The following is a 14,890-nucleotide window of genomic DNA, read 5'->3' as shown; positions in this document are numbered from 1 at the left end:
AATGAGTTCTAAGGATTACATAATAATAATATATTAATGCTAATTTCCTAATTTTTATGGTTATATCTGTTTATATAAGAGATATCCTGGTTTATAGGAAAAACACACTGAAGTATTTGGGGGCAGAATTCCTGCTGTGGCACAATAAGATCAACAGTGTCTCTGCAACAGCAAGGACGCAGGTTTGATCCCCAGCCCAGCTCAGTGGGATTAAGGATCCGGCGTTAATACAGCTGTGGCATAAATCACAACTCCGACTAGGATTCAGTCCCTGGCCTGGGAACTCCATATGCCACAAGGCAGTCAAAAGAAAAGAAAAAAAAAAGAAAGAAAGAAAGAAAGTATTTGGGGATAATGGACAATAAGTTAACTCTCAAACAGTTCAAGAAAAAGTTCTTTGTACTCTACTTCTAACTTTTCAATTAAGTATGATTGTGTCAAAAAAAAATTTTTTTAAGAAAAAGAAATAAATAAAAGACCCTCTCCCTCCCATCCCAAGAAAGACAACAGGAGTTGCATCTCCCTAGAGTTCAGAAATCAGATGAGGGGTTGGAGTTGTCCGAAACAAATTCTTTCTTCTGCATATGGTGAATTTTGACCCCACTTCATAAAAGGAATAAAAATGGCTTCTGATAGGAAACTTGACTAACCAATTAAAAGCAAGCCCTATTTAATTCATAGACAGCATGTTCTGTGCCAACTCTTCTCAGTTCATTATCAATAACAATCATCTTTATCCACACCCACAGGAGAACATTGACCAAAATTAATAAACCTGTGATACCCTTTCCATTAATCTCCCCCAACCTATTCACAATTGCACTGTCACTTTTACCTCTTCAATGAAACTGACTTTGACTCTTGACAAATATACATTTAATAACAGAAAAAAAACATGCCCTTCTAAGAAATAAATAAAAATGATTAATGTACTGTAGAATCTCCTAAATGTCAAAGAACCTGGTCTTTCACGTCTCCCTCTTCAAAGTCTAATGATTTTATGTTTATTCCAACGTTTTTCCCTTAGCCCAGGAAAAGATACTCATTATTTTCAATGTTAAATGAGATATAATACTTCTCAATGCTTTTATATATATCAAAAATATACATACCTCATCTACGAAGTTAATAGCATCAAACCAATCTTGAAGAGCTTCAAGGCAGTATCTAACAACATTTCGGGTGTATTCTTGAGTTTCCTAAAATAATAAGTTATATAAATTTTATAGCATATAAACATAAGTTCAACTTCAAAGTATACATAATACAGAAAAATAAGTTTGTTATTATATATATAATAGTGAAATATACATATTTTCAAAATAACCACATTTTCAAGAATCATCCCGAGGAGTTCCCATTGTGGCACAGCAGAAGTGAATCCTACTAATGTCCATGAGGATGTGGGTTCGATTCCTAGCCTCGCTCAGTGGGTGAGTGATCTAGCGTTGCAATGAGCTGTAGTGTAGGTCTCAGATGCAGCTCATATCTATTGTTGCTGTGGCGGTGGCGTAGGCTAGCAGCTGCAGCTCCAATTCGACCCCTAGCCTAGAAACTTCCATATGCTGCAAGTGCAGCCCATAAAAGCAAAAAAAAAAAAAAAATCATCCTTTCGCAAACTAATAGTAAAGACAAGTGACCATTATGAAAATTAAAGAACACTATATATTATCTTTTATATAATATATTCCTGAATATGGATCAAGGCTGAAATAAATTTATGTAATGTAAATTGAGTTTCATATCAAGAGATCCTAAAAATATAGTTTCCCTACTGTTATTAATGGGTGGAGTTTCTTTGCAGATGATGAAAAAGTTCTGGAAATTAATAGTGATGTTTGCACAACACTGAAAATGTAGGTAATATCATTGTACACCTTAAAATGGTTAAAGTGGTAAATTTTGCTATGCATATTCTGCCGTAATAAAAAATACAGAGGGCAGAACAGATGAGTACTGTAAGTATTCTGTGAATATCTTAGCTTGCAACAGAATTTAAAAGAAGAATGAGCATATGCCACTTAAATAAAGATTATGAATGAAAATAGTAATGTTTTATGAACACATGTATCCAGTGAAATAGGTGCATATTAAGTTAAATGGAAAAATAAATCATCAGAGCCTCTCTTTAAAAAAAATAGGCAAAGGATTTGAATAAATATATACTGGAAGAAGACCTACAAATGGCTAATAAGCACATGAAAAGATGCTTGACACTACCAGTCATTAGGAAAGTGCAAGTCAAAGCCTCAACAAGATACCACTTCACACCTAAGATGGTTATAATTTTTAAAATGTCAAATAAAAAGTGTTGACAAGGATGTAGAGAAATTGAAACTCTCATATATTGTTGGTGGAAATATAAAATGGGGTAGCCACTTTAAAACTAAACCATATGACCAGGCAATTCTACTCTTATATACTCAAGAGAATTGAAAATACATATTCACAAAAACCCACATACAAATGTTCACAGCAGCATTATCTAAAGCAGCCAAAAAAAAAAAGAAAAGAAAAGTGAAATCAACCCATGAATGGATGAATAAGTGAATAAGTGTGGTATATCTATGCACTGGAATACTATTCAGCCATTAAAATGTTTGAAGTACAGGCACATACAGCAACATAGTCAAACCATGAAAACATTATGCTAAATGAAAGAAGCCAGACACAAAAGGCCACATATTACATGGTTTCATTTATATGAAATGTCCAGATAAGTAAATTTATAGAGACAGAGGGGAGATTAGTGCTTTTCAGGGATAAGAGGAGGTTGGAATTGAGAGGTATGAGATTTCTTTGAGGGGGTGATAGAAATGTTCTGAAATTAGTGGTGATGGCTTCATACTTTGTGAATATACTGAAAACTGGTGAATTTATGGTTTAAAATGATTTTATGTTATGTAAATTTTATCTCAATAAAAAGTTTTTTAAAAAGATATTTGGGGGCATCAATGAAGAATAAAAGAATAAATACTATCAAAGTCAAATAGATTAAACTCATCAGCTACATATATAAAATATCCTGGACCTTTAAAAAAAGATTTAAGTCTCATAGTCATTTCTGACCCTGATAGCATCCCTTATAGATAGTATCATCCCTTTCTTTCAGAGATTGACTTCTCCTTCACCCAGCTCAGACTCCAAGTCCTGATAATTCTTCCTCAATAATATCATGTAGGTTCTTGTCCATTTCCTCTTATTTCTGATACCATTCAGACCAAATATCACTTATCAAGTTTCTCTGCCAACAGTCTCACCCTGTTTCAATCTACCCTATATGAGATTTATTTTCTAAAAATACTATTTTACACATTCTGTTCCCTATCTCTTAGTGAAAAAAAGTAATAGCACTTATAAGTTACATATAAATAATGTTATAAACAAAATAATGTGGCAGATAATTCACAAATACACATTTAAATTGCTGTACACCTGAAACTATCACAACACTGTAAGTTAACTATACTCCAATAAAAATTTTTTAAAAAAGAAACATTTAAAATCAAATGGTCTCCCATTTAATCGAAGATTTCAGTAAGGGGTACCATTATATCCTCTTTGCACAGTGTAAATGGATAAGTCTTTCTGGAGAACAATTTGGAAAGTATCTAAATCAACTATACTTTAATAAAAAATAAAAGGTATCAAGAGTCTTCAAAAAGGTGGCTAGTTAATTCCATTCCTAAATATAGCATATTTAATAATCATGTTCAGGTGATCTCTTTCCCCCCTCCCCATCACTATCATACCTGTCCCAAAAAAACCTCAGTATGCATGCTGATTGACTACTTTTACAACCATGAGCAAATTACTTAAATTTTATGAGTTTCAGTTTCTCCATATATAAAAACAGGCATAATACTTCCTAACTCCTAGGACTGTTATGAAGAAGCAAATGAAAGAATGAACATAAAACTGCTCTATGTCACAGTCTAGTTCTATATCTAAGTACAAGCTAAGTGCCCCCAGAGGGGCCAGACACAACTTCTGTCAAGTTGGCAGTAACCTGAAGTTGCCGCTAGATGGAGATTTTACAGCTGCTTTGCTCTGTTCAAAAGGCAAAAATTAGTAAGATTCTAGAAATGGGCCATCCCTTACCCAAGCTATCTGTTCTTAATCTAGTATTACTTGTTTAACCATCCCTTAACACTTTCAAGAACCTAACAACACACAGGGCAATCATACACAGAAAGTAAGCTATCAGGCAAAGTTCCCTTTTCTATTGCAAATCCCCTAGTTTCATATTTTATAATTAGAGAACATAAAGAAATGACTTTTTTTTACTTAAAAAAATAGTCTTTCTTCTAGTTTACATTTCTAAATCAGGGAACAAGCACTGCTGCTAAAAGGCTCAATACATTCTTGCTTAAAAGACAATTAATAGTAAAGTGGTAAAGAGCACTGGTTCTGAAATAAGATGGATTTGCTTTCAGACTCAGCTTCCACTTACGTAAAGCTGTGTAAATTTTGGCAAGTTATTTAACCTCTGGAAGAAAGGGATGATACTATCTACTTTATAAGAGATGCGATGAGGAGCAGATAAGAATATAATGTAAGGAATAAAGTGTAAAGAACAAATGTCTGGCACAGTGTAGGCTCTCATCAAGAGAACATCTTATCTAGGAACCATATGCTCCTTTGGCTGAGAAACTACTCTCAGTTTCTACCAGAACAATATGAGTCCGTTTTCCCTCTATCTTCAGTTCTTAGATTAAAAGAACCATAAACACATTGCAATCCTGGCCTTCAAAGCTGAAAAATAAACTATTGCCTGGAAACAATGATTTCTCATTATCACAAAGATAAACACAGCCCTAGCCTTATAATCCAAATTCAGCCTAAACACAGTTATCAGAATAATCCTCCTAAAACAATGATCTTTTCATATCAACATCATATCAATCCCCCCTCCTAAATCATCATTTTTATTGCTTGTATGATGCTACCCTCTTGTGGTTTTTCTCCTTTCCCTTTCTGATAACTAAAAGCTAGTTTTTTCTTCAAGGTCCATATCTCTTCTCCCTCTAATTGACCACTTGCCGTTCCCTGGCGATAAATACCATTTATATTCCCAAGGGTCTAAAATTTATAACCCTAGTCCAGACTTTCTTTTGAGCACAAAACTCATATACCCAACCAGTCCATTCACTATTTCCACTTATATGTTTCAGATACATCTCAAACTTAACATATCCAAAAATAACTCCAATCTCTCGAAACCTGCTCTTCTATTTTTTTCAGCTTTTTCCTTTTTTTTTTTTTTTTTGATGTCTTTCTAGGGCTGCACCTGCAGCATATGGAGGTTCCCAGGCTAGGGGTCCAATCAGAGCTGTAGCTGCCAGCCTACACCACAGTCACAGCAACTTGGGATCTGAGCCGTGTCTGCGACCTACATCACAGCTCAGGGACAATACCGATCCTTAACCCACTGAGCAAGGCCAAGGATCAAACCCATGTCCTCATGGATGCTAGTCGGGTTCGTTAACCACAGAACCATGATGGGAATTCCTAAACCTGCTTTTCTATACATCTTTTTCACCTCTGTAAAATTACCTCCACGCATAGTTACCTAAAAGTTTTCTTACTCATCAATAACAATAATCCATTACCACGCCTGTTGGTTATACACCCCAAACACATTTTTAATATCCAAAATGCACCTTGATTTATACCTTGAATTTCAAATCTGAATTTCCTAGACTATTATCACAGGATCTTAATTGGTCTATCTGCTTCTAGTCTTGATGCTCCACACTCTTCCCCCAATCCAGTCTTCCCAGCAAACAGAATGATCTTTACAATGGCAATCTGATCACATCAAACCCCTACTTAAAATAATCACTAGCTTCTCCTTAAGATGAAAACCAAGGCTCATGAGCATGATCTCTAAGAACCTGCATTAATAATCCAATCCCTGCCTATCTTTCCAACTTCATTTTTTTTCTACTCTATGACTCCAAACACAAACTCCATAAAAGGACTAATCACTTTCCTACTGGAGGTAGGTTACTCCATACTCTTTACCCTACTACCACCACTAACCCTACTTTTATTCTTCACATTGCTGGCTCCTTGATATTCTTTCTTTGGAAAGGCCTTCCCTGATCCTCAAATCTAATCAGTCCCCACACCCATTACTCTCATAGCCATATGATATTTTCCTGCAGAACACTTATAAAAGCTTACGAAATAAACCTATGTGCTTATTTACTAAATGTCTGTCTCCCTATTAGACTGCTCCAAGAGAACAGGAACCACATCAATTTGGGTCATGACCAAAAACCCAGCATCTAGATAGCATCTGACAAAGAACAGTATTCAACAGATTTTTTTTTTAATTAATGAACAAATAAATATTATGTGACAGTTTTTTGATAAATGCTACAGTAGAGATTAAACAAGGTACTACAAAAACAGAGACTGTAATCATAAATCTGCAAGAATTTAAATGAGCCAATTACCTATCATCTGAGTCTTAAGAGTACAGTTTTTGAAGAGCTAATACTAACGGTTTTTCACTCCAGTTAGAATTGCTGCCAAAGTCCTACTGCACACCACTGAAATCAAACTCTCTGACAGTGAGACTTGGGCACTGTCTGTCTCACCATCTCACAAATACTTACAGAAAGTATTTTTAAAGCTTCCCATATGATTTCTCACATAAGAAAAGCAGTAGACTAAGCAGACAGATTGAAAGTATATGACCAAAAAGGGACTATCTTGAACAAAAGACCTGGAATCAAGAAGGAATTGTGTGTTGAGGAATGGTAATCAATCCAAGGAAAGCATGGAGGTAGAGGGGTTACAGGAAAGCAAAGAGACAAGCTGAGGGCAAACTGTGGAAGGTCTTAAATACCTCAATAGGAAAGATGGACATTATCCTATAGACAGATAAGAACTTGAATGATTTTTAAGCAAAGCAGAGATATGCATAGAGCTTAGAAGTAACTTAAGTATTGGAACATATTAGAGTAGGAAGAATCTAGAGGCAGGAAAAGCAGTTGAGAAATTACTTAACAACCCAGATTTTTAAAATATAAAGAAATAAATTAAGACAGAGGAAAGAAGTGATAGAGAGATTTCTGAAATGTAAAAGAGAATTCATGGTATCTGATTATAGCTTGAATACAGCTGGAGCAGCAAGGGGGGAAGGTTTCTATCTCACATAACTGCATCATTTAAGACACCATTCACTCAGCAGAAGTGAGGACGCAGGTTCAATCCCTGGCCTCGCTCAGTGTGTTAAGGACCTAGCGTTGCCATGCACTGTGATGTAGGTCACAGATGCGGCTCAGATCTTGCATTGCTATAGCTGTGATTGTAAGCCTACAGCTACAGCTCTGATTTGACCCCTAGCCTGGGAACCTCCATATGACACATGTGCAGCCCTAAAATAATAATAGTACTTTTTTTAAAAAAGACAAAAAAGACACCATACATAAAATGGCACAAAGGGCACAATATGGGCAAATGTTTCTAAAAATTTGGTTAGGAATCTCAAAAACTTCAGCTACTTATAAGGAGATCTACACGAATAACTGGAGCTACTGAAAATGTGAATCTGGCTAGAGTGTAACAAAATTGTGAGTCATCTTCATTTAGAGAAAGGTGGAGCCATAAGAGAAAATATAAATCGGCTTACACACATTTAAAGAGTATATGTAAGATAGTCTCTTAATAAAACTATGAGGAAGAACAGGCTTTGTGCTGTCCCATTTCTATTTTCTTTCCTTTAGTTTTTAAAAGAAGAGGAAAAAGACTGAGAAGTTCAGTTTTAAACGAGTTAACCAAGTCACCTAAGTAGGAAGTGGCAGAGCCAAGACCACTATAAAATCTTGTCCAACTTGCTTAGTGGTACAGTCTAGCCAGTTGGAATCTCATGGGATCTACACAGCAAAATCTGATTCACGTACCTGGTTCAATAAGGTTAAGAGATAATATTTTTTCTGAACTGTCCAAAGATTCTGGAGACCTATCGAACCAACACTTTAAAATTCATAAGTAAAAGATATATTTGTCTAGAAAGACATAAATGCATGCAATTATAAGTAAGCGTTTCCTAACCAATTATAAGAATTTATGTTGTTGCTTTGATACTCTTAAGATTTTTTTTTTTACAAACAACTGGAAGTTGTATGGAATGTACACTGGTTTTGTTTGAAATCTTAAAAGTATAAACTTTACTGAGGAATATCTGATCCCTTGAAAGACAAGAAGCATTAGGCAACTAATTGATAACGGGTAAAATGAAACAATAAAGATGAATGTGGAGAGTTATAAAGCTCCAGAGACTATCCACAATAAGAGAAGACTGGAAAGATCTGATAATATAAAGGAATTCCAACCTGCCTAAGAATAATAATTACCATCTCAGGTCAACTTTCACAGAACTGAATTCAGAATTAAACACTGAATATTATTACATACAAATAAACAAATCAATGTTTTCACAAATCATTTTCTTAATTAGTTTAAAGGCAAATGGAGATATTAACAAAAATACTTTCCACATACCCTAACTTTACAATGTGACAGGAGTCCCCACATTGGCTGTGCACAGGCCTCAAGTTCAGCAGCAAAAGCAGCATAGTAGGTCTGAGATTCAAATTCCACGTGCTCATTTAGTTCTCTCTTGTTTAAGTTCATACCTTGCAAAAATTAAAAGATATAAACCTTGTCAACTGGAAGCAAATCCCTGTATTGAAAACCAAGTAAAACACTTCCTCGTATGAAACAGTAATTTTAATGCACTCAAATGGCAAAAATGACACAATATGTATAGAAATGTATAAATTATTAAAAATAAAATAATCTAATTCTTTTGGAATTCTTTACAAACTAGGTTTTCTTAGAAATAGTTTGTGAAGTGTCTCTTAAATAACATAATTGACTATATTAAATTAAAAAGTCATAACTATTTTAATTGATGCTGATTTAAATTTTTATGACAATGTTACAAATCTTTCTTGGAGAAGAGATTAGAAATTTATTCTAGCTTAATGCTTTAAAATGCTTTTAAAAATTAAACTCCTGGGAGTTCCCATCGTGGCTCAGTGGCTAACGAATCCGACTGGGAACCATGAGATTGCAGGTTCAATCCCTGCCCTTGCTCAGTGGGTTAAAGATCCGGCATTGCCATGAGCTGTGGTGTAGGCTGCAGACGCGGCTCGGATCCCTAGTTGCTGTGGCTCTGGCGTAGGCCAGTGGCTGCAGCTCTGACTGGACCCCTAGCCTGGGAACCTCCATATGCTGTGGGAGTGGCCCAAGAAATGGCAAAAGACAAAAAAAAAAAAATTAACTCCTGTTTCCTATGTAATAGTTTGACATTCCATAACATATGTTTTCATTAATACTTTATTAAAACACTTACAAACAGCAACTCATTAAAATGAGACATGTGGAGTTCTCATGTGGCTCAATGGAAACAAACCTGACTAGTATCCATGAGGATGCAGGTTCGATCCCTGGCCTTGCTCACTTGGGTTAAGGATCCAGCATTGCCATGAGCTATGGTGCAGGCTGCAGATGGAGCTTGGATTCCAAGTTGCTATGGCCATGGCATAAGCAGGCAGTTACAGCCCCAGTTCGACCCCCTGGCCTGGGAACTTCCAAATGCCACACTTACAGCCCTAAAAGTCAATAAAATAAAATAAAATAGAATAAAATGAGGCATTTCACATGTAACTAAATGATGTGTTATTATCTTTTAATTAGTGTTTGACAGTTCAACATCAGGCATTTTGCAAACTAAAAAAATTAAGAAAAAAAACTGAAATTCCTACCTTGAAAGAAAGATACAAAGTTCATCCATGTCACTAACAAACCATGGTCCTCTAAAAATCTCTTAGCCACACTTTGATGAGAAAGTATATTAATAAAATCACTGACAAGAGGCCAGTAAGTGTTATTCTTCAGCAATGCTTCTCCACAATTTACTACCACATGTAAACTATTTTCTTCATCTAAAATAGATACACACACACCAAAAAAATTAGTTTAAAAAAAAAAGGCTTAACAAATGATACAGATTATACACTTTAGAATCAGAGACACCTAAATTCAAACCCTATCCTGCAATTTAACATCTATACAGCTTTAGGTTTATTACAAAACTCTGAATCAGTTTCCTCATCTATAAAACAGAGAAAGACACCTATCTTAAGGGAATTAAGTGAAAAGTTAACATAACACTTGGCACATCATTGTAATAATTATTACATGTCTAACATATTACATTAAGTTAGTTATGTTTATAAAACCTTATTACTTCCTTGATTTTAATGACATAATGCAATATTTTCAGTCACAATCAATAAAATGTTTTTATCCCTAGATTAATCTCATTCCATCTTTTCAACCAAATCTGTATGACCTGAACAATATATATTTAATTGCTTTCTTCAATTCAAAGAACATGTAAAAAAAACAGGAGTTCCCACTGTGGCACAGCGGAAACAAATCCGACTAGGAACCATGAGGTTGAGGGTTCGATCCCTGGTCTCACTCAATGGGTTAAGGATCCGGCATTGCCGTAAGCTGTGGTGTAGGCTGCAGACGCGGCTCAGATCCCGTGTTGCTGTGGCTCTGGCGTAGGCTGGTGGCTACAGCTCTGATTGGACCCCTAGCCTGGGAACCTCCATATGCCACAGTTGCAGCCCTAAAAAAAGGACAAAAAGACAAGAAAGAAAGAAAGAAAGAGAGAGAGAGAGAGAGAGAGAGAGAAAGAAAGAACGAACTAACGAACAAACACGTAAATTTTTTGGCAACACAGTATTTCCAAAATGGAAGAACAAAAAAACACACATAAATTTCTTAAACCTAAAAGAAATTAAAAGTACACTGTTGGAAGGAAAGGATGAGGAGGATCAGCCTTGTATAAAATTTTTACTATTAGAAGTAATAATCCCAGGAATTCCCACTGTGGCTCAGAGGTAACAAACCCAACTACTATCCCTGAGAATGCAGGTTCGAACCCTGGCCTCGCTCAGTGGGTTAAGGATCCAGGGCTGCCGTGAACTATGGTGTAGGTTGTAGATGTGACTCGGATCCCCTGTTGCTGTAGCTCCTATTCAACCCCTAGCCTGGGAGCTTCCACATGCTGCAGATGTGGCCCTTTTTAAAAAAAAAAGAAGTTATAATCTCACTCCTGGGTATATATCTAGACAAAACTATAATCCAAAAAGATACAAGCACCCAAAAAGATACATGAAGATATATATTCATTGCAGCATTATTCACAATGGCCAAGACATGGAAACAACCTAAATGTCCACTGACAGATGAATCGATTAAAAAGATGTGGTACATATATCTAAAACAGAATACTACTCACCCATAAAAAAGAATGAAATAATGCCATTTACAGCAACATGGATGCAACTAGAGATTATCATACTAAGTAAAGTAAGTCAGGAGGAGAAAGACAAGTACCATATGATACCTCTTATATGTGGAATCTAAAATATTGCACAAATGGAGTTCCCATCGTGGCGCAATGGTTAACAAATCCGACTAGGAACCATAAGGTTGTGGGTTTGATCCCTGGCCTTGCTCAGTGGGTTAAAGATCCAGTGTTGCCATGGGCTGTGGTGTAGATCGCAGACGCGGCTCATATCCCGAGTTGTTGTGGATCTGGCGTAGGCCAGCAGCTACAGCTCCGATTAGACCCCTAGCCTGGGAAGCTCCATATCCGCGGGAGCAGCCCTAGAAAAAGGCAAGAAGACAAAACGACATGAAATAAAATAAAAATAAAAAATAAAATAAAATAAAATATGGCACAAATGAACCTATCTATAGAACAGAAACAAGACTCACAGACATAGAGAATGGACTTGTGATTGCCAACGGGGAGAGGGTGGAAGTGGGATAGACTGGGAGTTTGGGCTCAGTAGATGAAAACTATTACATTTAGAATGGATAAACAGTCAAGTCCTACTATATATCACAGGGAACTATATCCAATATCCTGGCACAGACCATTATGGAAGATAATATAATAAGAAAGAGAATGTGTGTGTATATATATATACACACACACACACATACACACACATATATATAAGACTGGGTCACTTTGCTGTACAGCAGAAAATGGCACAATACTGTAAACCAACTATAGTTTAAAAAAAAAATTTAAAGAAGTTATATATACATTAGCTCTTTTGAGGTATTCCAGCTTAATTGACTTACTGGACAAACAGGCCCCCCACTCCCACTGTAAAGCACTAATACCCATAATACACAGAATGCTCAAAGTAGCCTATTCCCTAGTACACAAGCCCCAAGAGATTTGCTTATCCAATGTCTGTTTTTGTTTCTGTTCATACTAATTGTTCTTTTTATTATTATAATTATAAAATTTAAATTAAAAGTATATAAACTGATAAAATATGAATGCACAGAGGTATTACAAAAATTAGACCATAAGCATTTGAGAGACAATAAAAGCACCTGAAAAAATCTTGGAGGAGAAAAATTATAAAAGTCTACAAGGATTTTACATTCACATTGGTCACAAAAAATCTTTATGTTCTGATGATGCTTTACAGATGCGGCATATATAAGAAAGATGAGGGAGAACTCCAGTAAAGAAAATCATACCTTAAAAATGCTTTGCCCAAATTAAGACTGGAGAACAAACATGCATTCCTGTGTTTTAAGTTAAAATGCACTGTTTAGGAGTTCCCGTCATGGCGCAGCAGAAACGAATCCGACTAGGAACCTTGATTGAGGTTGCAGGTTCGATCCTTGGCCTCGCTCAGTGGGTTAAGGATCCGGCGTTGCCATGAGCTGTGGTGTAGGCCACAGATGCAGCTCGGATCTGTGATTGCTGTGGCTATGGTACCAGGTGGCGGCTACAGCTCCAATTAGACCCCTAGCCTGGGAACCTCCATATGCCGTGGGTGCAGCCCTAAAAGGACAAAGGACCAAAAAAAAAAAAAAAAAGCACTGTTTATAAGATTCATATGTATCATTTTTTAATGATTCTTCACTTTAATCAATTTTTTTTTTTTGTTATTATTTTCCCACTGTACAGCAAGGGGGTCAGGTCATCCTTAGATGTATACATTGCAGTTACAGTTTTTTCCCCCACCCTTTCTTCTGTTGCGACATGAGTATCTAGACATAGTTCTCAATGCTATTCAGCAGGATCTCCTTATAAATCTATTCTAGGTTGTGTCTGATAAGCCCAAGCTCCCGATCCCTCCCACTCCCTCCCCCTCCCATCAGGCAACCACAAGTCTCTTCTCCAAGTCCATGACTTTAATCAATTCTTTAACTAACCCCCTAGTTATCAAACTCACCAGTGAAGACAGCTTCTACTGCACTTCTTATTTTCCATAAGTTAAATTCAGGTTTCAGTCTATGAAATTATTTGACCCAACCCTTAAATTTAACAATATATAAGAATAGGACCCCCTAAAGTATGCTCTCTTTCAGTGCTTCTCAATAGGATAGAGAGGCTCTAACTGAATGAGAGAGTAGAGGTAAGAGGGCTTTTACAAATTATCCACGCCTGAGATTCAGAAAAACCCTCACTGACAACCACCGTCACTGTGACCTTGTATGAGCCACTGATATCGATAGGATAATGCTGGGATTTAAAAAAAAAAAAAAAAAAAAAAAAACGTTGAGAATCACTGTCCTATTTAATTGAAATCAGAAGATGAATAAGCAGAATGTAATTAAATAAAAATCACTTTTTTCCTGAGAGTGCTTTAAATACTACCTACCGTTCTTGTGAAAAACACCTTGGAATCTTTAATGACATAAAACGATTAGAACTTCCAATTTTACCCAATTGGTACTTTTCAACTACAGATATAGAGAGATCAATGAGTCACTAATAAATGACATTCACTCATCAACAAATATTTTCTGAGCTTCTACAGAGGGTCAGGTATTTTAGCAAGCTCTGAGAATAAAGTGGTAAATAAATTAAGATTTATATAGTCTCTCTCTCCACTGAGATTAATACCTAAGAAGACAAAGTGTGGTAAGGACTCTAACAGGAAAGGTACAGGAAGTCATAAGAACAAATAAAGCTGGTCTACAATTTAGGAAAAGTTTCCTGAGGAAGAGATGTTTAAACAGAGATTTACAGAGTGAGAAAGAAATTGGGATTAATCAAATAGACTAGAGATGGGGGAGGAAATGGTACTCTAGATAGAGGAAGCAGTACAAAAAAGGATGGAATTACTAGAACAAAGAATATGGAGGATAGGTAGCAGAAATGAGTCTAGATGTTTGCAATTCATGTGAAGAGAATGGCAAGCCACAGAGAGAGGCTGAAGAGAGAGGAAATGACTAGACGTTTAGTATGAAAAGAGACTAAAGGAGGGTGGTGATGGGAGTTCCCTGGTGGCTCAGCAGATTAAGGATCCAGCATTGTCACCGCTGTGACTCGAGTTCGATCCCTGGCCCAGGAACTTCCACAAGCCACAGGTGCGGCAAATAGATAAACAGATGAGTAAATGAATGAATGAATGATGATGGTGATGACTAGAGGTAGAAGGCCTAGAGACAGCAATGGCTTGAACTATGGTGCTGGAATCTGAGAACTGGCTATTCTAAGATATTTAGAAGGATTTAAATGACAGACCAGATGATGTTCACTATATCTACAAGAAGTAAGAAGTCAAAATGACTCTAATGTTTTTAGATTGGGAAGCTCTGTAGATGATTAGAGTGGTACCAAAATACCTATCTGAGTGCTAATACATACAGACATACACATGCACACATGCAATAACAGAAAAGAAGCAGGCTTAATATAGAAAGAATGAGAATTTGGTATGGACATTGTATATCTTGAGTTGCTTATAGACATCCAAAGAAATAGTTCACGAAACAATTTGATATTCAAGACAGAAAATAAATCTGGCAT

The 14,890-nt window shown here is 36.2% G+C and overlaps 1 protein-coding gene across 4 annotated transcripts in view; it reads right to left on the bottom strand.

The window, feature by feature from the left end:
* Positions 1-14,890, bottom strand: part of UBR3 (ubiquitin protein ligase E3 component n-recognin 3) — a 225,453-nt gene that overhangs the window by 143,598 nt on the left and 66,965 nt on the right. For all 4 annotated transcript variants that reach the window (XM_084999433.1, XM_084999434.1, XM_084999435.1 and 1 more), the window contains exons 9-11: positions 9,786-9,965; positions 8,518-8,651; positions 1,113-1,199 (exon numbers count right to left, since the gene is read on the bottom strand). In XM_084999433.1, coding sequence (XP_084855559.1) covers positions 1,113-1,199; positions 8,518-8,651; positions 9,786-9,965 — 401 coding nt within the window. The remainder of the gene's footprint in view (positions 1-1,112; positions 1,200-8,517; positions 8,652-9,785; positions 9,966-14,890) is intronic.

This window comes from Sus scrofa, chromosome 15 (genome assembly GCF_054392235.1).
Source record: "Sus scrofa isolate SSC_HxYL_T2T_F1_AM1 chromosome 15, Sscrofa_HxYL_maternal_Yorkshire_Landrace_v2.0, whole genome shotgun sequence".
NCBI lineage: Eukaryota > Metazoa > Chordata > Mammalia > Artiodactyla > Suidae > Sus > Sus scrofa.
This window is presented reverse-complemented; position numbering and strand designations above follow the sequence as displayed.